Source organism: Rhineura floridana, chromosome 2, assembly GCF_030035675.1.
Source record: "Rhineura floridana isolate rRhiFlo1 chromosome 2, rRhiFlo1.hap2, whole genome shotgun sequence".
Classification (NCBI taxonomy): domain Eukaryota; kingdom Metazoa; phylum Chordata; class Lepidosauria; order Squamata; family Rhineuridae; genus Rhineura; species Rhineura floridana.
Window position 1 is genome coordinate 230,552,550 of NC_084481.1, and position 27,286 is coordinate 230,579,835.

The 27,286-nt window shown below is 44.9% G+C and overlaps 1 protein-coding gene across 6 annotated transcripts in view; it reads right to left on the bottom strand.

Annotated features, from left to right (window-relative positions):
• The window catches only part of SLC35F4 (solute carrier family 35 member F4), a 59,849-nt gene that overhangs the window by 13,852 nt on the left and 18,711 nt on the right, over positions 1 to 27,286 (bottom strand). The window contains exons 2-4 of one of the 6 annotated variants that reach the window (XM_061613307.1): positions 15,976 to 16,164; positions 7,331 to 7,628; positions 362 to 581 (exon numbers count right to left, since the gene is read on the bottom strand). In XM_061613307.1, coding sequence (XP_061469291.1) covers positions 362 to 581; positions 7,331 to 7,628; positions 15,976 to 16,164 — 707 coding nt within the window. Of the gene's footprint in view, positions 1 to 361; positions 582 to 7,330; positions 7,629 to 11,133; positions 11,295 to 11,401; positions 11,447 to 15,928; positions 16,165 to 27,286 lie in introns of those variants that run through there. The other 5 variants (XM_061613308.1, XM_061613313.1, XM_061613310.1 and 2 more) reach the window with 5 other exon arrangements.

Consider the following 27,286-nt stretch of genomic DNA (forward strand, 5'->3'; position numbering starts at 1 on the left):
AAGACACAATCCCAGGAAATTCTGCACTGATTTTCAATGGATTATTTTGTGCTATTTTTCAGTTTCATCACTAGAAGGCAGCATTTATGAGACTGGAGAACTGTAGACGACTTACAGGGAAAAGTGACCTTGTGGTGAGATTTCTTTATAAAAATAGTTCCAATAAACTCAACCCAAGATTTTCAGAATCAGGTAGGTGCTGTCAAATTCTTGAGTGCAGAGAACCATTTCTACCAGGTAAATATCCCTTCTGATTATACTGTTCACTACAAAGCTAGCCAGAAGCATATGAACATGGTGCAAATTCTTTGGATGATGGGAAGTGAAAACAAGAATGAGAGATAACTGCATAGGTCATTACCCTTACACCCATGAACCTGTCCTTCAGTACAATCCAGGAGAGCAGGAAGACAAAGGCTTTGTTGCAACAGAATAGGGCTGAGACGTCCGTGGCTGTCAGCTTCTTCAGAGCCAGCAAATAAAGGTAATTAGTCAAAGTCCAGAGAATAGAAAAAGGAGCAGTCCTTTTAAGAAAGAGTTTCAGCGTCAGACCATCTTCGCCAAAAATCCGACTGCATTCCCTGTGAAAGAGAAAAAAACAGTTTTAAAATTCAGGGTGCGGACAGACATAAGAGTGAAAAAAGAAATAAATCACAGCATGATGTAGGTCCAGCCTCCTCGCAGCTTTGTGTTTTCACGATAGACGTCCCTTCTATCACGTTTTGCCTCTCTTGCCATACTTCGGATGGGCTGGCCACAATTGTCCAGGCCAAGTCTGGGTTACAGATAAGGAACAGATGGGAGAACGGGAGCCTTGAACGATTTTCAATTATGAATCACTCAGAATCATAGAATCGTAGAGTTGGAAGGGGCTTATAAGGCCACCGAGTCGGACCCCCTGCTCAGTGCAGGAATCCAAATTAAAGCACATCCTATGCAGCATCTCAAAGCAACAAGAAGATAAGGAAAGCTCTGCTGGATGATGATGCCAAAGGCCCATCCAGTCCAACATCCTGTACTCACAGTGGCCAAGCAGATGTCCCAAGGAAGCCTGAAAGCAGGATGTGAGCACAACAGCACTCTCCCCACTTGAGATTCCTAGCAACTGGTACTCAGAGGCATGCTGCATTTGATAGCAGAGGTAGTTTGCCATTGGCAGCCTTATATCCTTCAAGAATTTGCCAAGTCTTTTTTTAAAGCCATCCAAGCTGGTGGCTGTAACTCCTTCTTGTGGAAGCAAATTCCATAGTTTAACTAAGCGCTGCATGAAGAAGTTCTTTCTTTTGTCTGTCCTGAATGATCTGACCCATGATCTGACTCCCTATAAATCATCTCCACATGTGTCAGCTGACGGGGATGATGAATGCTTGTCTTTGCATTGTGCTTAATGGTGTTGTTTTAGTCTCTGTTTTTTAACTGATTTTCCAAGGTGCTTTGGAATCTTAAATAAATACATAAAACATAGTACAAATCAGTTAGAGGTTCTGTAGTACAGCGCATGCATTGCATGCAAAAGATCTTAGGCATCTCCAGGTAGGGCTGGGAAAATCCCCTGCTTGGCACATCAGAGAGCTGCTGCCAGCCAGTGTAGACAATACTGAGCTACATGGACCAAAGGTCTGACTCAGTATAAAACTGCTCCCTGTGTTCATCTCTGTCTTACAGTAAAGGGGTGTTCCTTTAGGCATCCCTTGTGAAAACATGACAGATACAGTCCTTCAGGTTTCCATGAATCGCAACACTGCAGTATCTGCAAAACTGATGGAACCGACGGAATGTCCACAGCTTGTACGACAGACCCAAGACCAGGATAACATTCAGAAAACACGTTTTATTATTATTGCCGTTGTTGTTATTCAAATTTATATCCCACCCTTCCTCCCATAAGGAGCCCAGGGCGGCAAACAAAACACAAAGAAAACTCTAAAACATCAAGAAAACATCTTTAAAAACATATCTGAAAACAAATATTTAAAACATCTTTTAAAAAACAGCAGCCCCTAAAAGCAATTCCAGCACAGATGCAGCACAGAGTGGCAATTCCAGCACAGACGCAGAGTGGCATAAGGTCTCTACTTAAAAGGCTTGTTGAAAGAGGACAGCGCTGAAAAGATAACGGAGATGGCGCCTGTCTAATATCTGAGGGGAGGGAATTCCACAGGGTAGGTGCCGCCACACTAAAGGTCCGTCTCCTATGTTGTGGGAATGGACCTCCTGATAAGATGGTATCACCTGCAGAGTGTAGTGATTGACTGGGTATATAAGGGGTATGAATATCTTTCAGGTATCCTGATGCCAAGTTGTTTAGGGCTTTGTACACCAAAACCAAAACCTTGAACTTAGCGTGGTAGCTAAGGGGCAGACAGTGCAATTCTTTCAGCAGCAGGGTGACATGTTGGCAATACCTGCTCTAGTGAGCAGTCGTGCCACTGCATTTTGCACCAGCTGCAGCTTCGAATCAACCTCAAGGACAGCCCCACATAGAGAGCATTACAGTAATCCATCGTGGAGGTTACCAGTGCGTGGACAACAGTGGTCAGGCTATCCTGGTCCAGAAACAGCCGCTGGTAAAAGGCAGTCCTAGCCACTGAGGTCACCTGGACCTCTAGCGACAAAGATGGATCCCAGACTACGGACCCCCAGACTACGAACCTGCTCTTTCAGAGGGAGTATGACCCCATCCAAAGCAGGTAACTGACCAATTATCTGAACTCAGGAACCACCAACTGACAGCATCTCTGTCTTGGTATTCCAGCCCACCACCAAGTCCAGGCACTGGTCCAGGGCTTCCACAGCCTCTCCTGATTCAGATATTACAGAGAAATAGAGCTGGGTATCATCAGCGTACTGCTGACACCTCTCCGCAAACCTCCTGATGACTGCTCCCAAGGGATTCATATAGATGTCAAATAGCATTGGGGACAAGATGGTACCCTGTTAACATTGCTCTGGACACCTCACTGGGGACTACTGTAGATGTAGATGGGGCATCAAGACTGCTACAGAGGCAAGCAACTTTACCCTCAAACTGCCTTGCAAATAATTCACAGTGTGCCTCTGAAGGGTCTAAAACAGCCTTTCCCAACTAGTGGGCCACCAGATGTTGTTGGACCACAACTCCCATCAGCCTCAGCCAGCATTGCCAATGGTCAGGAAAGATGGCAATTGTGGTCCAACAACATCTGGTGGCCCACTAGTTAGGAAACGCTGGTATAAAACACAATTTCCTGGAGTTGATGTCAACAGACCGCAGACAATACAGAAAAGCTCCACTGGACAGCTACTTGAGGAAGTGATGGAGGCATACAGTAGGCACGGTTATGATGTTTTACTTGTGCCCAGTCAGCCTCACAGCACATCTTTCGCCATTGGCACTCTAGCTGTCGTCCAGCCTGTTTCATTGCCCTTAGCTCACTGGTGTACCAATGTGTAAACCCGGCTCCACGATGCTGAAAAGGGCACTCAGGGGCAACTGTGTTAAGAGCTCGATGCGTCTCATTCTTCCACAGCGTGACAAGGGTTTCAACAGGGTCACCTGCTCTATAAAGTGGGAATTCCCCCAGGGCATTCAGGATCTCCAGGGATGAACCATCTTAATCTGTCCACCACCCCTGAAGGGAAGGACCGGAGCCAGAAGTCTAAACTTCACTAGGAAGTGGTCTGACCCTGACAATGGGGTGACATCCCCCTCCATCTCCAGAACACCCCTTCCTCCATCTGGAGCAAAAAACCAAGTTGAGGGTGTGTCCTACCCTATGTGTAGACCGGTGACAACTTGAGACAGCCCCATGGTCGTCATGGAGGCCATGAAGTTCCAAGCCAGAACACTAGAGGCAGCCTCAGCATGGACACTGTTCTGGGCTCCTCCAATACCACAGCCAAGACAGCCTCCATCAGCTCGGTCAGAGAAGCTGCTGGGCAGCAGGGTGGGCAGTACACCAGCAGCAACCTTAGTTTACTGCCTCCTTGGCCGGACACCAGGTGCAGGCCCTCACAGCCAGCTCCAAGACAGAGTGGATTCCTGGTGACAGAGATGGAAGTTCTGTAGACCATAGCAACTCCTCCTCCCTGTCCCTGCAGCCTGTGCTGGTGTTGGCACTGAGTGTCCAGGTGAGCAACACTGGGTCTGATCAACTCCTCCCAGCTCAGCCACCCAGGTCTCAGTAACATACACCAAATCAGCACCCTCATCCACAATCAAATCATGGATGAGAGTGGTCTTATTGTGTACCGATCTGCAGAGCTTGGAAAAGTTACTTTTTTGAACTACAACTCCCATCAGCCCCAGCCAGCATGGCCACTGGATTGGGCTGATGGGCGTTGTAGTTCAAAAAAGTAACTTTTCCAAGCTCTGCCAATCTGGTGTTAAACAACAGTACACACAAGCCAGTGGGCACAGCAGATGAGCAACCAGGAACCCATCCATGTGAGGAGTGGAAGCAAGGAACAAGGCACAGATAGCCTTGCCCTTGTCTTCTATGGTAGCTCCTCGCCTCCCCATGGCTATACCTCCGTCTACCCACAATCGCTGCAATTAAGGCGGCACACCCTAAGTGTTTTTAAATTTGTATATTTGTATATTTGTTTTTAATGTTTTTAATTGTTGTAAACCGTCCAGAGAGCTTCGGCTATGGGGCGGCATACAAATGTAATAAATTCATCATCATCATCATCATCATCACCACCACCACCCATGTTCCTCCTAACTGAGACTCCTCCTAAACACATGATATAGACACAACAGTCCACCAAAAAAACCTACTAGAACCAGTTGTCCCAGTAAGCCCCTGAGAGAACTGGAAACAGCCAGATCCACTCAATATCTTTCATGCAGAGTACATCTACTCCTCCCCATCTCACACCCAGGGAGGGCCAACCTTCTGCCACTTGCAGACTCTCACTCTGAAGGCATCTGATGACTTCTTTCTATCATTCAGTTGCACAGGCTCTCACCCTGCAGAAGGAACTACATATGTGTGTGGGGGTGTATACACACACACACACACACACACACACACAAACACATACACACAAGGAGGTAGTGCCCTTGCCCTCCAGACTCCCCAAGGGACTCCCCAAGAGATTACTTCCTTTGGTGTTGCCCCTTTGGTGGCAACCCTGTCGGCAGCAGACCCACTGCCCAAGGGCTGCCAGGCTTTTATGCCCCCTTACCCAGCCAAGAGCTGATGCAAAAGGCTGAAAGATTGACTGCAGCCTCTCTCTGGATTCAGGATAAAATAGGGGGTCCCAGTCCTTACAGCACTTACCAGGAACCTCAGCTGTCTCAACAGGCAGCAACTCAGGGGAACAAGCAAGCAAGCACCCACATGCTCAAGTACTCTCTTTCAGGGCAGGCCTTCTCCTGTTCCCCCTGTGCTGCAGCTATATGCCAATGGTCTGATCCTCACTCAGTAGAATTGGGGTATTCAAAGAATACCAGTCTGGATCTCCAACCTTTTGCTTCTCTGACTCATGACAATCTCTATTTCATTCTATTCCATTCTATTTTGACAGGATCCCTGTTTGGATTCAATAGTCTCTCTCTCTCTCTCTCTCTCTCTCTCTCTCTCTCTCTCTCTCTCTCTCACACACACACACACACACACACACACACACACACACACGACTTTTTCTGCCATTTTATTCAGACAAGCTTTTAGAATTTAATTTTCTGCTGCAATCCTATACTCACCTCGGTTTCCGTTGGAGTATTATGATGGGCTTTTTTTATTCTCTGTATAGTATATGTTTATATATCCCACTTAGAAATGCTATTGATTAAGCAGTATATAAATGCCATCAATAAATAAAGGGGAGATATGATGGTAGCCTTCTGAATCGGTGGAAAGAACTGGGTATGTTTAGCCTGGAGAAGAGAAGATTATGTGGGGCTACCCTTGTGCCTGGTCCAGAAGCTCCAACTGGTGCAAAATGCTGTTCCTAGACTGTTGGTGGGAATGGACTACCACTAGCACATAAAATGATAGCGGTCTTCAAATATGCAGAAAATGGGAGTAGGCTTATTCTGTGTTGCTCCAGAGGACAGAACTAGAACCAATGGGTGGAAATTACGGGAAGCAGATTTTGGCTAAACCTTAGAAAATTCCTCAGGAACTGTTATTTATTTTATTTATTTAATTTAATTTATATACCGCCCTAAGCCCGAAGGCTCTCTGGGCGGTGTACAAAAGATTATAGCCATGTGACATTCAAAAAATTAATAAAGATGTACCAATCTTCATAAAATGTGAGTCATTTTCATTTCTTTTCTGTCTTACTATCTTTGTATCTCCCAACAGACCACACACTCCACAGTCTTTCATAAAAGATGCAATAGACATTTTCCATTTCTTAGCATTTCTCTGTTTCAGCAGCTGTTAACAAATTACTAGCTATTTCTTAATTCTTTTCCCTTATGGCATTCTCTAGGATGGTACCCAAAAGCACTATTATGGACCCACAGATACTGAATACCTAAACATTCTTCCCATCATCTGGATGATTTGTCTCCAGAATTGAGAGATAAGATTGGGAGATACAGACCACTGAGGGCTTCAACACTGCCTCCTTCCCCCCCCCATTTAATGCATGACAATCTGTACTGCTGCATTTTTAAAAAGTGTTCCGTTGCTTACATTTTCTCATTAAACCTCTCTTAGTTGTCACTATTATAGGGGAAACAATGCAAGAATAATAGGGCCATTTTATTTTTTAAAAAAAGGCTGGAACTACCTTGGCTCTTTCATAAATGTTATTATTGGACTTTTTACAATTCTGCGGAATCCAATGGAACCCTACAATTTTCTCAGGTGTAAGATTTCTTCTTTTCCTGTATTTCCATGCCACAAAAAAAGCAGAGTTTCAAAAGAGGGCCCTCCGCCTTTCTCTCCTCCGTACAACAACTGTAACAGCCTCAGCATATTCCTAATCTAATTAACATCCATAACGCTTAGACAATAAATTGACTTCAACTGCTCTTGAAGCTTCAGGCCACCTCGTTAAGTTGCTTTCCAATGCAGCTCCAGCAAAACTGCACGTTAAAGAAGACTAGCCAATTAAATCAGTCTTCTTCATGTTTCCTCATGTAAGCCCCATTCAGTTCAATCAGGCTTACTCCCAAGTAACCTTTAGGCTGCAGTCTTAGGCTTTGGGGATACATAGTCACTTCAAAAATGGAACTGACTGCCTTGGGAGATGGGGGTGTGTGTCCCATTTGCTTTAGGTATTTAAGCAGCAGGATGAGGAGACATCTGAGAAGGGAGTTGGAGCAGATGGCTTAAAAATCTCCGATTCTATGTAAAAAGGCACATTGCCATCACCATAGCCTTACCTGAATTTTTTTATTGGAGATTGCTTTTCCTGTGCAGTTGCAAGATGCCCAGAGTAATAAACTGGGAAAAACATAATGTTCCAGTTTGTGGAAAACCAAGTCATGAACAAAGGATAGTCAAAGTTCTTGTATGTGATTTTCACAATCTGAGTTGTTCCGACCCAGGAGGAGGAGACAGACAAAATAATCAGAAATCCCCAGACAATCTTGAGAAACGTGGACATGCAAGATTCACACCGGGTCTGTACATGGTTCTCTTGGCTGGCGTTTTCCCCATGGGTTTGCGTCCCTTCTTCTCCTGCAAATACAGGCAAAGGTGACTGTTAAAGGAATGAAGACCACCTCGGATATCCATTGCATTGCCCTGGACAATGAGAGGGGGACCCCCCAAAAAACCATGGCTTCCCTAAGCACTTTTACTGCCCATACATGATACATAGTTGGTACTGCAAAGAGGGCATGAATACAGTTGACCTTGTAGATTGTGATGGCACAGCACTGGACCAGAGAACGGTGGGACTTTGATTCACACTCGTGGCCTGGTTCCCACATAATGATAAGTCATGGCTTGTATAGTCAAAGTATGGTTTGTGTGAACATCTGAACCCAGCCCAGTAGACTAACCATGGTGTGTTTTCTAGCAATAAACCATGAAGTGAAGCCATGGCTTATTGTTGGCTTGCAAACCGTGGCTCAATTTAACTATGGTTTGGCATTATGTCTGAAATCTACAGCCTTGCTTAACCATGGTTTGCTTGGCCACCGCACCCCAGACGCTCACCAAGCTACAGAGGCAGGAGGCAAGAGTAATACAAGCTTTGGAGAAACCAGCTGTGGCTTGTTTGCTCATTGGTGAGACAACTCTTGGTTTGTTGAACAAAGTATGGTTAAAACAAGCCATGCTCAGTGTTATGTGTGAATGCAGCCAGTATCTGAAGCCCCTGTGTGTGCATTAGGAAGCTTGGGACATGGGTTCAGAATGGCTCCTGTAAGTGTGTGTGGGGGGACACATTCACTATATCTTTTTCATACCCTCTTCCATCAGCCCTTAGGAAGGCCTTGGCTGCCGTCTTGGTTCGTGATAGGTATGTGCATGTGTGCAGCACGGCTAGCATTTGCCACAGCAGGAGAGGTAGGTGTGGGCAGGCGCCATGGGCCCGGGGCAAACTGGTGCCAGCCCTGCCCTCCCCCCAGCCCTTTTCACTGTGTGCGGCAGCTGTTTCCCTCCTCTGCCGAAGCTCTTTGTGGTGCTGGCTCCAGGATTTGAGGGGGGGCTATGACGTCCTTCCCTGGCTCTCCCTGTCAGGTTCCCACCTGCTTGTGGCTACTGCCTTTCACTAGGCACCACCAGGGACACCACCAGTCCGGACCATCCTTTATATGGTTTCTCACTCCGCTCTAGCACAGATCTCACTAGATCCCACTGCTAGGCAACACCACCAGTCACATCCTGTAACCAATACTCCCAGAGACTTTGCCTGCGTCTCTCTCTAGCTGGTTACTTTTGCGACTGCGTGCTTGTGCTGTTCCCAACCCTCTTGTATCTTTATATAAAAAGCATACAACTCTGGGTTGCTCTGGATACTTGACTTGTTACAATTCCTCCCTTCACCGCTGCCACCATTAGATACTGCTTCTGTTCATCCTTGGTAATTACCTTGCCCTCCCTTCTGGTCTGTATATCCCCCAGCCAAAGATCAGGCCTTTGGTAAACCAAATAAGTATTTATTAAATATCAGAAATAACAAAATTAGTTTTAGAATGTTTCACAAGCGTATGGTTTCATCTATTCCTGTTTTATACTTGACTTATTATTAATCAGAACTCCAACTTCCTCTTTCTCCACACTCCCAACATCCACCCCAATTTAACTGTCATTCTTCCATTTATACTCCCAGCCATTCAAACGCTCAGCCAATCATCCAGCATTCTACTGCTCATGTACTCCCCCCTCCTCTTTCACTCCACTTACCGTATGTCTTCTATATAAACAGCACTTACCATATTTACACTATAAACAGGAACATCACAGGGGCAGCAAAGGAGGGTGGGGACAAGATATCCTCACTCAAGATACCCCCACCTCCCAGAGTAAACCCATCTTCTTTCCCACAGCCACCATTTCCTTGCCTTCTTCCTCTGGGCCCAATCCAGGGCTAGGGTTGCCCGGTTCATGGCCTGAGACTGATCCTGTATCTTTAGGAGAAGAGAAAGACAGCCAAGTGCAGGTGTTCTTGCAACACTGTAATGAGAAAAACCGCAAGGTGGAATTCTCCCTTCCCCTTGCACACCTTGTAAAGATACAGAAGACCTCTTGGTTGCCAGGCCCGGCCTCCAAGAGGTCTTCTGTATCTTTAAAAGTTGTGCAGGGAGAATTTTACCTTGTGGTTTTTCTCATTACAGTGTTGCAAGAACACCTGCACTTGGCTGTCTTTCTCTTCTCCTAAAGATACAGGATCAGTCTCCGGCCCTGAACCTGGCAACCCTAAAAACACTGACTACTCAAAAACATTTTAAACACTGCCTGAATGGGGATGCTAGAGGGAGATGTGTAACCACTCTGGGACCATTGGGTGAAAGGCTGGTGATGATAACGACAACAACAATAATAATAATAATACAAGTATCACACTGGGGACCCCAGGATTAGACCATACTGGGTTAGAGAGTTAAAAAGTCTATCCCAGTGTACGACAGTTTCTTATGTTCGCTATGTGCATACTCCTCTCAATGAACAAGTCCCTGCAGCCATGAAGACCAGCAATTTCTTTTTAAAAAATAAAATTGATTATCCATATGCACAGTTTAATCACTTGCTCAATGGAACCACACAGAATGCAACCAATATCCTCCCAATATACAACATCAAGAGCTCCTTCGATTAGTGAACGGTGGGAGGGAAAGTCATTTGCCAAGTGCTTTGCAACAGGGGTGGGGAACCTCAGCCCTCCAGGCCTCTCTGTCTCACCCTCAGGACTCTTCCCAGGCCAAGGTCCCTTCCCAGGCACACCCCAAATCCCCAGGCCATACCCCTCGCCAGACCTGCTTTCCAGCCCACTTGGGTGCTTTTGCCTAGTTTGAATGCACTCCTGTACTCTGCACATGCTTCTTGCTTGTCTGAATAGAGAACAGAAAGGAGTATCTGTATAAGCATGTGTAGAAACTAGCCTATTGTTCATATATAAAATATGCATGAGGTTATCATACTTTGGACACATCATGAGAAGACATGATTCCCTAGACAAGACAACAATGCTGGGAAAAACAGAAGGGAGTAGAAAAAGAGGAAGGCCAAACAAGAGGTGGATTGATTCCATAAAGAACGCCACAGACCTGAATTTACAAGATCTGAACAGGGTGGTTTATAACAGATGCTCTTGGAGGTCACTGATTCATAGGGTCGCCATAAGTCATAATCGACCTGAAGGCACATGACAACAAAAAATATGCATTTTGTTGCTCCGCCCACTTTTGCCTCTGGCCCTGCCCACCACTGACATGTAGCCCCTGGAAAGTTGTCTAATGGAGAAATGTGGCCCTCAGGCTGAAAAGGGTTCCCCACTCCTGTTTTATAACAAAAGGCTTTCTTTCTTTCTTTCTTTCTTTCTTTTTCTTTCTTTCTTTCTTTCTTTCTTTCTTTCTTTCTTTCTTTCTTTCTTTCTTTCTTTCTTTCTTTCTTTCTTTCTTTCTTTCTTTCCTTCTTTCTTTCTTATAATTAGAATTTATTACCCGCCCTTCACCCAGAGGTCCAAGGGTGGGTTACAACAATTTTAAAACACATAATTAAAACAGTTAAAAGCAACCTTATTATGTTAAAAGCCCCAAGAGAGACGGCTCCTTCTGTGCCGTGCCACAGCAATCTCCCCATGACACAACTCTACTCATAACGGAAATGGTGCTCCTCGGTTCCTATGAGCTATTTTCTCAGCAAGGAACTATCACACTTATAATGGTAAAACTAGGAACACCTGCCTTCTATTTTAACCCAGAACTATCTAATTCAGAAGTTATAGCCTCTTCCCAGGGAGTCCTGGGAACAGTAGTTTTTTGTGGGGGAAGGATTACTCATACCTTTCATTACCTTCTGCTACAGCAGCCTTCCCCAGCCAGGGCTGATGGGAGTTGTAGTCAAAAACATCTGGAGGACAGGAGGTTAGGAAAGGGCTGCCCTCCAGATGTTTTTGACTACAACTCCCATCAGCCTTAGCTGGGGAAGGCTACTGTAGCAGAAGGTACAGAAGGCAGAAGCAACTGTCCATTAAATTAACTGAGTGAATATTAAGAAGGCCAGCTTCTCTGCCTTTAATGAAATAAATCTCTTTTCCAGCTCCTCTCCTCCCCTTAACAGGATTTTGGCTGGAATTATTAGGTTGCTGGTAGAGATGTAAGAAAGGAGCCATTTCTGTCCTGACATGCATTTGTGACAATCAGCTGTGTTTCCTTTCTGCTGCAGCTTGGTTTCCACCAAATGCTACGTTATTTGTCTAGCTGTCCACTATTTAATGCAAGTTAAACTTACATTCATTTCCATGTAAACACCAAAACAGTGTTTTAAAAATCATTAATTATGGGTCATTTGCAGACTTAATTATGTGAACACATAGCAATCATATTTGCTTGACTGATTTCCATTCCTGACTACAGATGAACATGCCAACTGCAGCAGTTTCCACTTCCTTTTCTCTGACATCCATAGTTGCTAACAATGAAGACATCAGTGGGCTTAGTCAGCCCCCTCCATTTGCCGAAGTTTCCTAAGACATTTCTTCTGCACAATTACTTTTTTCATTCATGCTGAGGCTGTACTACTATACACGTGGGAGCAATCCCCTTTGAACTCCCTTCGAAGGACCAGAACGATAGCATAGGGGTACTCGTGGATTCATCTTTGTCACTAGAGGCCCAAGTATGCTCTGTGGCTAGGAGTGCCTTTTACCAGCTTTGTCTGGTTCATCAGCTATGGCCGTTCCTGGACAGGGATAGCCTGACCATTGTGGTCCATGCACTGGTAACCTCAAGGCTGGATTACTGCAATGCGCTCTATCTGGGGCTGTCCTTGGTCCTGGTTCAGAAGCTCCAGCTAGTGCAAAATGTGGTGGCCAGATTGCTGATGGGAGCACGTGGCTGCCAATATGTGACACTCTTAAAACATTTGCACTGGCTGCCCATCCACTACCAAGCCGGGTTCAAGGTCCTTGTATTAATTTACAAAACCCTAACAACTTAGGTCCAGGGTATCTTAGGGACCCCCTGAGGCCTTATATCCCGTCTCGATAAATGAAATCATCTGCAGGAGCAGCTTTGGTCATCCCGAGTTGGCGAGGCTCGTTTAATATCGACATGATGACATTGTCATTGGCCCAGTTCTCTGGAATGATCTGCTAACAGAGATTCAGCAGGAGCCTTCTGTTTTAACTTTTCAGCACCTGCTGAAAACCTTTCTGTTCCACCAGCCTTATGCAGGCAGTTAAGAAGATGTCTCTTTGTAATAACTGACCTCTGTTTTTACAGTATTTTAATGGTTTTTTTACTGTGCTCTTTGTTTTCTACTTGTAAACTGCCTTGATGATTTAAAATGAAATAGCGACATACAAATATATTTATAAATAAATAAATACACTTACTGGAACTTGATGCTATGTAGACATGGGGCAATAATGCCAGGACAAGGATTAGCATTAGCGCAAGAGGATTGCCCCCTCCCCTTGTGTGGGCCCTATGCCATCCCCAAATCTGTTCTGGGAGGTTTGGGGGCAACTCAGAACAGATGCACGAAGGGAGAAGGAGATTGTTCCGGTGTGCAAGGAGAAATCCTTGCTATGATGGAACGAGCTGCTGAGCGCTATTTTGAATACAACCCATGCATAGGACTACACCGTCAGTCTCCTCTTTTCCATGTTGTGCTTTTCTCTGTTGTGCTTTTCTCTACTAGCAGGGTCCCGCAACAAAATGTTGTAGTATGGAGTATGATTGTTTCAGCAGCTACATTCCATTCGCTTCACTCCCCCCAATTTTCTTTGTTTCCCCTTCAGCAGTCACTCAGCATCCTATGCCCATTAAGCATGTGCAGCCCTCTTTGGACTGGTGTGTGTGTGTGTCTGTGTGTAATGGGCTCACATGTCCTCAGTCCAGCTACAGTACAGTTTTGAATTTCTCCATTTATTTCTAAAGTCAGTTCTCATTTCTTTCCCTTTAAAACTGGTTTCTCAATGGGAACCAGGAAATGGCATATCCAGACAAGGAGAGGGTTCTCTCTGCACTTTTTAGATCTCCGTGTCTCCTCCTTGTCCTACTCCAGCCACTCTATTCCATGCTCCCTCCCAGCCGGTTATCAGTTTTTCCCCCCTTCTCAGTCAATCAGTATTCTGTGGCCACTCTCACTGGGCTTGGGGGGGGAGGAAAGATTTTTTTGTACTTTTGCAAACCTCAGGTCTGCTGAACCTCTTGTGTGTGAGTGGTGCCAATCCGGCCACATTTGTGTGAGCACGGGGAGACCTAGAAATAGAGGGGATTATGATTGCATTTATTTCGCTCCACTATTTTGTAAGCTGCCTTGGGCATTAAAAAAAACAGAATGGTTGAATAGAACTGTTTTTTAAATGACGTAAACAAAAAAGTTTAAAGTCAATTTTGAAAAAATGACACCCCTCAATATATATATATATATATATATATATATATATATATATATATATACACATCACAGAAGCAGGAGTCAGTTTTTAATTTAAAAAATCCACATTCAAGCAATCTGAGAAATAGATACTTGGCCAAAAAAAAAAAAAGATAAAAAATATTAATGGCTTCCCTCAAACAGCCGATGAAGAGGATCTCCCTTGGGCCTGACTGTATCCGCACTATGAATTTAAATATGGATTGATGCTCATTCTCTCTTCCTACTGAACCCTGAGAATTGTAGTCCCCTGACACCACAGGGGTGGGGATTTTTTAATCCAGCCTTTTAAGCAGAGGCTGGATGGCCACCTATCAGAGATGCTGCAATCGTGCATCTCCTGCATTGCCAAGGGGCTGGACTAGATGGTATCTGAGGTACCTTCAAACTCTACAATCCTATGATGGCTAGAAGAATTCTTTAGGGAATGCCACAACTGATGTGGGTATGGGGAGGGCCTGAATGCCAAAGCCTTACCCCAAGGCATGTCATTTCTGTAATAAGTTTCAGACAGTTTCACGACTTCCAAGAAGCTAAAAATCAGACTGTAGCTCTTGTAGGGTACCTGGGCTTTCTAATAGAGAACTCCTAGGGTTCGTTCTTTGGTGGCAAACTGCTTTAAATGTACTTGTGAAAACTATCTTGTTCCGGAGAGCCTGTGGGAGGAACTGATGGGTGAGCCTGACGCTGTTCTTATGCCCTTTATTTTTAATCATTATCTTTTTGTCTTTTTACTATCACTTCCCTATGTACATCTGTTTGTCTGTCTGTATATATATGCATATTGTATATGTAGTGGTTAAGGTGTTGGACTACGACCTGGGAGACCAGGGTTCGAATCCCCACACAGCCATGAAGCTCACTGGGTGACCTTGGGCCGGTCACTGCCTCTCAGCCCCAGAGGAAGGCAATGGTAAACCCCCTCTGAATACTGCTATTCATAGGGTCGCCATAAGTCGGGATTGACTTGAAGGCAGTCCATTTCCATTTTTTTGTATTTTATGTGTTTTAATTGTACTTTATGCATTTTAATTTACTGTAATGTCTTGTGTTTTTATTGTGTATAATTTTATCGTGTATGTGTGTGATTTTATTGTAAGCCGCCCTGAGTGCCCTATTGTAGGGTAGAAGGGCAGGATAGAAATATTTTAAATAAATAAATAAATAAATGTAGGCTGTAGCGACACTCGCCTAGGGAGGTGGTGAGCTCTCTGACACTGGAGGCATTCAAGAGGCAGCTGGACAGGCACCTGTTGGGGATGCTTTAATTTGGATTCCTGCATTGAGGACTTGATAGCCTTATAAGCCCTTTCCAACTCTACAAATCTATGATTCCATGATTCTGTGATTCTTGAATGCATATACTCTGTTCTCTTCCCATCAACATTTCTAAGAAGCTTCAGGGGTGATCACCTTGACCTTCTACAGAAGAAGAAAATCTACAGGTTTGCCATTAGGTATATCTTTGCAGGAAGAAAAATAGCAAGGGTGGGAGCCACAACTGAAGAAAGAAAACTGTCCCAAGACTGACCCTCCAAAAATGAGTCCTCCGTCCTCCAGTGACTTCTGCGCTTTCTCTTCTCTTTGTATATGAAGGAGATCAAAAGTCTTGGTGGTTTGAAGGCAGAACTGAACTGACTTTTGGAGGCCCCCCAAGATCCACTTTGGCTCAAACTTGGTCCCTCTCTCTCGTGACTTAACTGCCTGGAATGGCTACATCCGCCTCCAGAAGCCCCCTGCATGACACTTGCTTGCCACACACTTGCAATGACAGACACCACCACACCTCAGGTTGCCCGTCCGTCCTTCCTGCCCACCAAAAACCCCACTCCATAACAGACGAAAAAGGATGCGCCAAAGGATGCAGATCACAGCACACAAGAAATCATACACCATTCATGCTCTTGGGGGGGAGGGTTTTGTACCTGAGGCGCAACGGGAAGCCGTGACACTCACGCTCTGGGACGCCTACCTGGTCTGCTCTGCCTCTCTCCTCTGCCGTGCCGGCAAAATCCGGAGGGACTTCGACTCTGCAGCTCTAAAATGGGAGCAGCAGAATCTTCCGCAGCAGACAAAGGAGAATGCTGCCGGCAGAGGCCACTCTGAGTGCTGGGGCAGTTGGCTCCCGGCTTGCATCGGACGACAGAGGATCGGGAGGCACCTAAGGAGAAAGAGTTGTGCATCAGTTTGGTGGACAAGCTCCCTGGAAGAGGGAATATGCAGGTGGGTGGAGGGTTGGTCAGCAGAGGCTGACCCAGTTGGCTGAGTGGGGCACAGCCCTGTCAGCCTCAGTCTGCCCGCAATTCGCCCCTGCCTGCCTTCTGACTTACAACCACCCCAGGGGGCGGCCCTGCCTTTCAGCTTCTCCCTCCTTAGTCTCAGCTTGGCCCCTTGTAGAACTCAGCAGAGAGGAGGATGGGGACATAACTAGAATCAGCTGGCTCTCTGCCTATCATAGAATCAAAGAATAATAGAGTTGGAAGGGGTCTTTAAGGCCATCAAGTCCACCCTCCTGCTCAATGCAGGAATCCAGATTAAAGCATACCTGACAGGTGGCTGTCCAGCTGCCTCTTGAATGCCTCCAGTGTCAGAGAGCCCACCACCTTCCTAGGTCGTTGGTCCCATTGTTGTACCACTCTAACAGTTAGGAAGTTTTTCCTGATGTTCAGCCCAGGGGTGTAGTCATCCAGGGATGCACGGGGTCTTAGACCCCTACTTTTTTGGGAACAGGGTCCATCCGGGTCCCTATTTCTCCAGCGTCCTGCAAGCCAATTAGCACAAAAGGGAGTGTGTTAGCCACTGAGAAGAGTCCTCTAACATGCTTCCTTGTCCTTTCCTGATTGGAGCCAATCAGAGTGAAAGGAGGTGAGTCAGACATTGAGAAGAATCTTCTCAGCAGCTAACAGACTCCTATTTCCATGCTGACTGGCTCCTAGGGATGCCTGTTGGGGGGAGAAATCATATATGAAGAAGAACTGAGGAGCGTGGAGATTACGACAGAGAGCAAGCAAGTGAGGAGGTGCAGCTGTGAATGAGTGTGGCATGACTATAATGAAGGGACCCTGCACTTCTGAATTTGCCACTACGCTACTGGTTCAGCTAAAACCTGGCTTCCTATAACTTGAGCCCATTATTCCATGTCCTGCACCCTGGGACGATCGAGAAGAGATCCTGGCCCTCCTCTGTGTGGCAACCTTTCACGTCCTTGAGGAGTTCCATCACATCTTCCCTCACCCTTCTCTTCTCAAGGCTAACATTGGCTCTGGCTCCACCTCCTGTTGGGTCTGCTTGACTTTCGCCCAACGGGCATCAGCCACCACTGGACTTGGCTAATCAAAACACCCTGAACATACTAGTGTGTGTGTGTGTTTGTTTTTAAAAGTGTGTCCACCTGGAAATAAATAACAATCAATAAAGGTGCCACATTATGGTAACTCATGGGCCAGCAAACACCATTGTCAGCTGTTGTGCCATCATTCGTTCACTCAGGCTGAAGTATATCAGAATATTCCTACAAAGCAATTATGTATGTATGTGGTGGTGTAGGTGCAATACAACCTCCGCAACTGGGAATCTCGCACCAGCTGACTTGGGTTCTTTCCACTGGCCTTCCCCATGAAGAGGTAAGGCTTACTGTGGATGTGCAGGTCAGGCTTCAGGGGTACCTCAATGGCCGCACCTTAGAACTTGTTTGCAGAGAACCACTCACACACATCTGAGGTTTCCACGTCCAAAGATGCGGCTTCAACCCCAGTGCTTCTGTTTTTTTTAAAAAAGCAATTATTTACTGCCTGCAGCATATTCCAGGGAGAAGCTTTGACTTACTCGTACTATAAGAAGCAAGAGCTAAGAGGGTGGTTGCACAGTGGCGGAGTGGCAGACCATCTGCTTTGCATGCAGAAGGCCCTAGGATTAATCCCCAGGTAGGGCTGGGAAAGAAGCTGCCCGAAACCCCTGAGAGGCGCTGCCAGTCAGTGTGGACAGTACTGAGTTAGATGGGCCAACTCAGTATAAGGCTGAGTTCCATGGTGGTTTGGCTAGAAAGCACCATCTCCCGGTCTTCTGGTAATGATAACTTTGACGCACATGGAATTTCCCATTTCCCATCTTGGAAAGCACCCCATGGGAGTCTTCGCTGAAGTTGCCACCATTTCCCAAAAGTGGTCCAGTTGCTTCCTTCACTTGAAAGGAGAGCCCATCACAGGACAGGGGGATACATCAGCCTGGGATTTCTGCATCATTCAAGGAAGTTGCCTCTTCTCATCTTGGCAAAAGTGCTTTGTGGTTGCAACAGAGACGAAAGGGGGCAGCTCAGAACTCAGAACACAACCTACATGAAGATGCCGCCCCAATCTCTTTCTTACTCAGGTTGAACGTTTGCAGCTAGGAATCATGTATGCATCACGTAATTTATTTATTTATTTTATTTATTTTTTTAAATTTATATACCGCCCAACTAGCAATAGCTCTCTGGGCGGTGAACATAAAATGTAACGGTCCAGAAACATAAGAACGGAAGAAGCAAAAGAAAGGCAACTATATAGCAGAGCGCTAAATGTATGTTTTCCGAAGTTGCAGCTGCCTTCAGTCTGTTGCAGGGGAAAAAAGTCTCATGGGACTTTTAAAAGACTAACATATAACTGATGCTTTTCAATGCCCAACTCAGTTAGGGAGACCGTCCCACTGAGCACAGTGGCCGTTACTTCTGAGTAGCCATTTGTGCACACGGGTTACATGCAAGATAATGCAGCATTTGGAACACGATTTCAAATCCTGCCACTTCCCCATTTTCCAAATTGTTTGACAACTGAAAACCAGCCCTTTTTTTAATGGAGACACACTTCACTTTTTATGCTCAAAAAGATTTGCTCTTTAGAGAATGAAGAATTATCTGCTCTCCAAAAAGCCAACCTTCAAGTGTTTCAATGTGAGATGCTTGTTCTGAGCATACCTCCTGACTGCATGAAGTCCAGAGCAAAGACTCACACAGAGAAGTGACAGGCAGCCTCCTCAGAGGGCAATATTCTTTTTTACTGCAAAAAAATTTTTTTTAATGCATTGACAAAAATTCTCAACTAAAAATAAACTATAAAAAATATGAATATATACACAATTAAATTTTAACAGTGTTACCTAAACAGAAAGAATATCTTAATTTGCATTAGAGATGTGCTAGATGTGCCCAGTTAGAGATGTGCCCAATTCAGATTTGGTACCGAATTTTCCATTAATTTGCTTATCCTCAATCATTGTGGATCAGAGTTTTATGTAACAATTTCACACAGCTATTGTAACAATTTCATACAGCTATTTTCAAAAAACATTTTTTTTTAAAAAAAAAGCTTTAAAAATATCAATATTAATGATAATTTTATCGGTATTTCCTTTCAACATATTTCCTTTAGTTATTGATATTAATATCAATATTTTTTTGGAAAGGGAAAAAACAGTTCAGTATAAGCAGCAACTAGGGAACAAGAATGGACTTGAATTAATACTGTCAGGTCGACAGAATTCTTTCGAAATGGTACTGGCCAACGGATCCCATCCCTAATTTACATTGTAGAAAACTTTGTGTTTTACTAAACCTAAATCATGGGTGGGGAACCTCAGGCCCGAGGGCCAAATGTGCCCCTCCAGACCTCTCTAACTGGCCCTTGGAACTCTCCCTAGGCTACACACCTCACTTGCCCAACTTTGCTCCCTGAGTGCTTTTGCCTGGCTTGGCTGTGTCCTTATAATGCTTCTTGCCTACGTAGATGGAAGATACGAGAGGAGAGTGTGAGTGTAGTATGTATGAACTAGCCTACTGTACAAAGGTAAAATTTGCACTCATTGCTCTGACCACTTTTGCCTCTGGCCCCGCCTACCACTCCCATGTAGCCCTTGGAAGGTCATCCAGAAAGGAATGTGGCACTTGGGCTGAAAAGGTTTCCCGACCCCTGATCTAAATTATAGCTGTTCCTCATACATTCCATACAACATGAACCCACCCATACACTACGCTCAACATCAAAGGCCCTCCTCCGGGTGCCTACTCGAAGGGAATCTGGGAGTCTGGCAACAAGGGAGAGGGCCTTCTCAGTGGTGGCCCCCAAACTATGGAAAGATCTGCCTGACGAGGTGCACCTGGCACCAACACTGTTACCTTTCCGGCGCCAGGTCAAGACTTTCCTCTTCTCCCAGGCATTTTAGCATGTGTTTTTAATTTTTTTTTTTAAATGAATTGTGTTTTAAATTGTTTTTTGTTTTAAAATTTGTATACTTGTTTTTATTGTTTTTAATTGCTGTAAACCACCCAGAGAGCTTCGGCTATGGGGCGGTATATAAATGTAATAAATAAATTAATAAATAATACAAGGAAAGCACTTCATACAAAAAGTCTCTGCTGTATTTCTGCCCTCTCTGATGTGACCACATCCGGTCAACTTCATCATCCCTCCTGCATTCCATAATTTAATTTACCAGTCCTTAAGGGTAGGGGCCACCTCACACCATTTTTGTGCCACCAATTCTTTGCAGCCACCAATATACTCTGCACCAGCTCTTGGATGTTCTCCTTTATCATGCTGATCTAAGCATCTATGTAAAATAACCATAGGGTTAAAAACCAAAGGTCTCCTGATAATTTGGACAATGGCACACAGATTCTTCTTCCAAAAAGTCTGATTATCCCAAGATGTGGATCCAATCACACCTAGGGATGGAAAGATCTGCCTCTTTCGGTTCTCTCAGTCTCTCATTTTTCCAGTGTTAAATTCAGTTCTCTACATTTCTACAGTGATCTGTGAGTTTTTTTAAAAAAAATCCTCATGAAAATTCTCCACCATTTTGGTAAGAATTTCTTCAAATAAACACATTTTTGTAGGCAGATTTATTTATTTATTTATTACATTTGTATACCGCCCCATCGCCGAAGCTCTCTGGGCGGTTTACAACAATTAAAAACATTAAAAACAAATATACAAATTTAAAAATACATTTTTAAAAAGCAATTTAAAAACACATGCTAAAATGCCTGGGAGAAGAGGAAAGTTTTGACCTTGTTGACTATTGTACTGTACTGTCACTGAGTGTTTTTCCATCAAGTCTGAAAGTCTGGAAAGTTACAAGAAGTGTCTGGAGAAGCAGCCTTATCTGCTGTGCCTGGCCTGAGAGAGCAGACATCCAAGGCCAGTAGTTGTCATGGTAACGGGAGATAACAGCTTGGGAAAAGGTCTAACTGTTGATGTTAGAGTGCTGCCTGTGTCTGTCTTACTTTTGCTTTTGAAGAGGGAAGAAGGGGGGGAACTATGCCTTAAGCCTTATTGTCTCAGTAAAGACTCTTAAAACTTTCTCAAGCCTCTGTGAAGTTTCTTGCTCAACTTAACTCCAAAGTAACATTCGCTGTCACGCAACAACGCTCACACATCAACAGGGTTATGGGCCCAGATCCAATGCGCGTTACACAGGAGTAAGTGGCTGGTCTGAACGGCAGACGGAGATCCAGAGGGCAGCGTGATTGATTGTGCCAGACAGAGGTGAGCAGAGATGGCTGCTGTAAACATGTCTGGTGCAGGCTTGCCAATGGAGAGGCTTACGGGAAAGAATTATGGCAGTTGGAGGCCAAGAACGCGTGCTTTCCTAATAAAAGAGGATTTATGGGAAGCTATTGAAGGAACACCCCCTGCACCCCTTACAGCGGCCTGGATACGGAATGATGAGAGGGCGCAGGCTTTTATTACCCTGGCTCTATCCGACTCTCAACTGCTACACGTGAGAGATGTTACAAACGCCAAACAGATGTGGGACCGGTTGGAGGGCATCCATGTGCAACAGACCGCGGGATCTAAGTTGTGTTTGGCAAGGAAGCTGTATCAGATGCGCTTCATGGGTGAGTGCGATATGAGTGAGCATCTCACGGAATTCAGGCGCTTGTTTGCTGAGTTACAGGATCGAGGAGTCGAGCACTCTGTCCTTCAGAAGACCTATTTGATCCTGGCTTCACTCGATGGGAGTTGGAATAATTTTGTTATGGGAATTGAAGCCATGCCTGACGGTGGCCTGAACGTTGAATTTATTGAGGAAAAATTGACCCAGGAATGGCAGCGGAGGCAGGAGGTGAAGAATGCGGAGCCGAAGGAGGCTGTCGGAAGCAAGCAGGATTACAAGCAGGAGCAGCAGCGGCTAAAGGCTTGTTATGTCTGCGGAGCTCGTGGGCATCTCCAGAGAGACTGTGCAGTCAAGCGAAACTCCAGAGAAGGAAGCTGGAAACAGGGAAGTGTGAACTTTGTTTGTAAACAGAAGCCTCAAGATTTAGGACCTATTGACTGGATTCTTGACAGAGGTGCGTCCCATGTATTAATTACAGACAGGAGTTTGTTTTACACTTCAGAAGACGTGCAGGACTTTGTTCAACTAGCGGATGGATCACGGAAAAATGTGGAGGCTCGAGGACTGGTGAGATTTGATAAGCTTGGAATACTGTCAGATTGTTTGTTTGTACCAGAACTGTCTCATAACATATTGTCTGTGAGAAAACTGACCAGTTGTGGGTTTTCAGTGTTGTTTGACAGAGACAAATGTTATGTAATGAGAGGAGATGAAGTGTGCATGCAGGGAAGCCTGAATGATTCACAGTTTGTAATAAAGAGCAGTCAAGCAGGGTGTGCTGTGTTAAATTCTGAGGCACAGACACATCAGGGCTGCGTCCATGATTGGCATCAAAGGCTGGGGCATGCAAACTTTGACACGATTAAGAAAACCCCTATGCATAGTGAAAACATGCGGTTAAAAGACTGTGGGCAGCTAATGGATTGTGATGCTTGCCATAAAGCGAAAATGACAATTGCACCAATAAACCGGGAGGCTGAAAGCACCACAACAGCTCCCTACCAGCTAGTTCATGTTGATTTATCAGGGCCAATAAAAAGTTCACGTGGAGGTGCGAGATTCTTTATGGTGGTGGTTGATGATTTTACGAGATTTTGTCATGTTTTTCTGCTCAAGCAGAAAAGTGAAACTGAGCAGAAGCTGAAATTGTTCATTAAGAGAATCGAAACTCAACATGGCACCATGGTGGGGGCTATACGCTCAGACCAGGGAGGGGAATTCACAAGCAAAGCATTGAGTGACTTCCTCGAGAGTAAGGGAATACGCCAAAGTTTCACAGCTCCTTATTCTCTGTTTTCTAATGGGACCGCGGAGAGAAAAAACAGGGTGCTTCAGGAAGCAATGAGAGCCATGCTAATGGATTCCAGTTTGGGGAACTCCTTCTGGGCAGAGGCAATTCTGTATGCGAATTACATTCACAACCGGGTGTTACATAGTGCCATTAAAATGTCACCCTACGAGAAGCTCACTGGGAGAAAGCCGAAAGTGCAACACATTCAGAAATTCGGGGCACGTTGCTGGGTACACATACCACAAAACAAGAGAAGTGGCAAACTTGCACCCAGAGCACAACAGGGATTTGTTCTGGGGTTTCAGAATGCATATTTCAGAGTTTGGATACCAGAAACACAGCAATTAGTTCTGAGCAGAAGCATTAAAGTCTCAGAAAAGCCTTGGGATCAAAGGCAAACAGTCATTCTTACAGGGTCAGCTGACACACAAGCACAAACACAAGCACAAACATTTAAACCAAACCTAGATGTGAAAGTGGAAGGCACACAAATTCCTCTCAGGGATGCATTAAATGAACTCATTTGTGGGAAACGTAGAAATAAGAAATGCAAGGTTGAAGAAATGGAATTTCCTGAGCAAGCTGTGCCAAGCACCAGCTCAAACGGGGGGGCTGGGAGAGCAGAAGCTCTAGTGCCTTTGAGACGTTCTGAGAGATCCAACATTGGCAAACCGCCTGAAAGATTTACTGTAGGATTAATAACCAGTCCTGGAATGCATAAAGAGGTTGAGATGGATCCTGAGACACTGTATCTGACTTGTGTTCAGCCGAAGTTTGATTGAATAAAGTTTTAGCTAAATGTACAGAGATGTTCTGAAATGTACTGAAATGTACTGAAATGTAAACTGGATCTGTATGATGCAACGTACTGAAATGTATTGCAAGATGTATTGTAGAAATGTATTATTGTTATTGTTGTAATGAATTACAGACATGATGGGGGAAAAGGGGGAAATGTTGACCATTGTACTGTACTGTCACTGTGTTTTTCCATCAAGTCTGAAAGTCTGGAAAGTTACAAGAAGTGTCTGGAGAAGCAGCCTTATCTGCTGTGCCTGGCCTGAGACAGCAGACATCCAAGGCCAGTAGTTGTCATGGTAACGGGAGATAACAGCTTGGGAAAAGGTCTAACTGTTGATGTTAGAGTGCTGTCTGTGTCTGTCTTACTTTTGCTTTTGAAGAGGGAAGAAGGGGGGGAACTATGCCTTAAGCCTTATTGTCTCAGTAAAGACTCTTAAAACTTTCTCAAGCCTCTGTGAAGTTTCTTGCTCAACTTAACTCCAAAGTAACGTTCGCTGTCACGCAACAACGCTCACACATCAACAGACCTGACGCCAAAAAGATAAGAGTGTTGGTGCCAGGCACACCTCATCAAGAAGATCATTCCATAATTTGGGGGCCACCACTGAGAAGACCCTCTCCCTTGTTGCCACCCTCCCAGCTTCCCACAGAGTAGGCGCCCGGAGGAGGGCCTTTGATGTTGACCGTAGTGTACAGGTGGGTTCATGTGGGGAGAGGTGTTCCATCAGGTATTGTGGTCCCACGCTGTGTAAGGGTTTATAGGTTAAAACCAGCACCTTGAATTGAGCTCGGAAACATACAGGCAGCCAATGCAAGCGGGCCAGGATCGGTTTTATATGTTCGAATCGTCTGGTCCCTGTTACCAATCTGGCCACTGCATTTTGCACAAGCTGCAGTTTCCAAACCATCTTCAAAGGCAGCCCCATGTAGAGCACATTGCAGTAATCTAACTTGGAGGTTACCAGAGCATGGACAACTGAAGCCAGGTTATCCCTGTCCAGATAGGAGCGTGGCTGGGCCATCAACCAAAGTTGGTAGAAGGCACTCCATGCCACCGAGGCTACCTGAGCCTCAAGTGACAGGGATGGTTCTAGGAGAACCCCCAAGCTACGAACCTGCTCCTTCAGGGGGAGTGCAACCCCATCCAGGATAGATTGGACATCCACCATCCGGTCAGGAGAACACAACGGTACACATTTTTGCAAGCCATTTCTCATCATTTCATGCCTTTTGGTATGTTATTTTCACTCATGTATTCATTTTTATGCACCCTTTCCCCTAATATATGCATTTTTGTAAATATTTAGTTGGCGAACCGCATCCCTAAATTCTAATAAATGCAAATTTCAAAGGGTGGCTGAGTTTCGGTTCTCATATTGTTTCAGAAATTGCAAATTTGATCAATTCTGCTTGAAATGTGAACTGAATCAAAATCTTCACTCATCCCTAATCACACCACATGCACTAGAAATATCTACCTTCACTGGAGGCTGAATGGGAAGTGAAAACAAGAGCCACAGGTGGAGACTCCTCTGCCAATCTTAAGGTGTGCTAATTATGTGTTTCAAACAAGATCCAGTGGAGTGGAGTGTGACTTGGGAAGGAACAGGGGAGAAATTCAATTCAGTTTGCATTTCAAGGCAAACCCACCTAATTCACACTTTCTGAAACAATGCTCAAACCAAAACATAGACATCTTCCGAAATTCGCACATCTCTGAATTTTGCAATGCAGTCCTCCAGCCAAGTAATCTGTACAAACATGCATATACTACGGTAAAGTGTGCATATCAATGTATACATTACTGAAAGTAATATACAAAAATGCATTATATTAGAGAAAATGGAGCAGACACATGTAGACCATCCTGAGCTAAAGTAAGTAGGACTGTCTTCTGGACTGTCTTCAAGTCGATTCCGACTTATGGCAACCCTATGAATAGGGTTTTCATGGTAAGCGGTATTCAGAGGGGGTTTTACCATTGCCTCCCTCTGAGGCTGAGAGGCAGTGACTGGCCCAAGGTCACCCAGGGAGCTTCATGGCTATAGAAGAGACATTTCTTGCTCAGAAAACTGAGACTGGACATGGGTGTCATAGGGAACATGTGGACGCATGGCTGCAACTGCATGAACCCTACATCCCGCCCACCCCTCTCCATCATCATGGATGACGCAACAAAATGTGTGACATCATTTTGCTCCACATCTGCAGGCCTCTGGTCCACTTCACTGCCACTGCTTGCAGTCTTGCGTCCCCATAATGTCCAGCTCCACCCCGATTGCGCAAGAATGCTCCACGTCAGAGGTTCCCAAACCGTGGTCCGCAAGCTTCATTCGGGTGGGCTGCAGCGTCTCTGCATCAAATATTCATATTGATTTTTTAAATGCATTTTATTGCTTCTTTTATTTCTTAAACTGTATTTTATTCTAAGGAATGCAAATTGTAATGCAATAAAATGCAATATAAGGAAAAAAAGAAGCAATAGAAAGGCAATTAAAAATCACACAACACCTAGCACAGCACCTTAGAATTGCTACGACAGGCAGAAAACTCAGGAAGTGCTCAGCAATTTTCAAATAATGAGCGGGGGGGGCAAAGTTTGGGAACCACTATCCTATATAACACCTGTGCTTTTTCTTTTCTTTTCTTTTCCTTTCTTTTTTTTAAAGGAGCAAATCTAAACTTGATCTGCAAATGGTCTTTGCATAATTGAAAGAGGCAACCATGCATTTACATTGAGAACGGCAGTGAAACGCGCAGCCTCCGAATTCAGCTCAGGAAGAACCAGGCATAAAGATCAGACTACTGGGCTGCACATCTGCCTGAGTTTTAGCTTGTTTATATCTCCCCCTCCTCAACCCTTTCACATCCAAATAAATCCTTCACATTTATAAACCCAGTCTCAACAGTTTTTGCCAACCTGTTTTCTCATTCCTGGAGAATGCTGACTGTCTTTAATTTGGCGATGCTGATCCACTGGGCAAACTATTCTTCCATGGATTTTGGAGAGCAACAGCTTATCAATATTTCATCCCACGAGCTGGAAAGCTCTGGACCGTCTCCTTTCAGACTGCCATAGCTCAGTGAGTTGCAAGGATGCGCTCTGACCCTGAAGGTGAGCCGACACATTCCGTTAAATGTTTGTAAGGTTATTTTGCCCCAAACAGAAGGAAACTGCAGCCCGGTCCAGAGGTTCCTGAAGTCGCTTGGCAGTTTGTATAGATAAATGAGGAGGCAGCCAAGGGAGTGGAGAGGGCAGAGCTTCTCAGTCCAGCAGCAGGAAGACAAAAAGCTACATTGTCCAGGTAGCCTAATATTT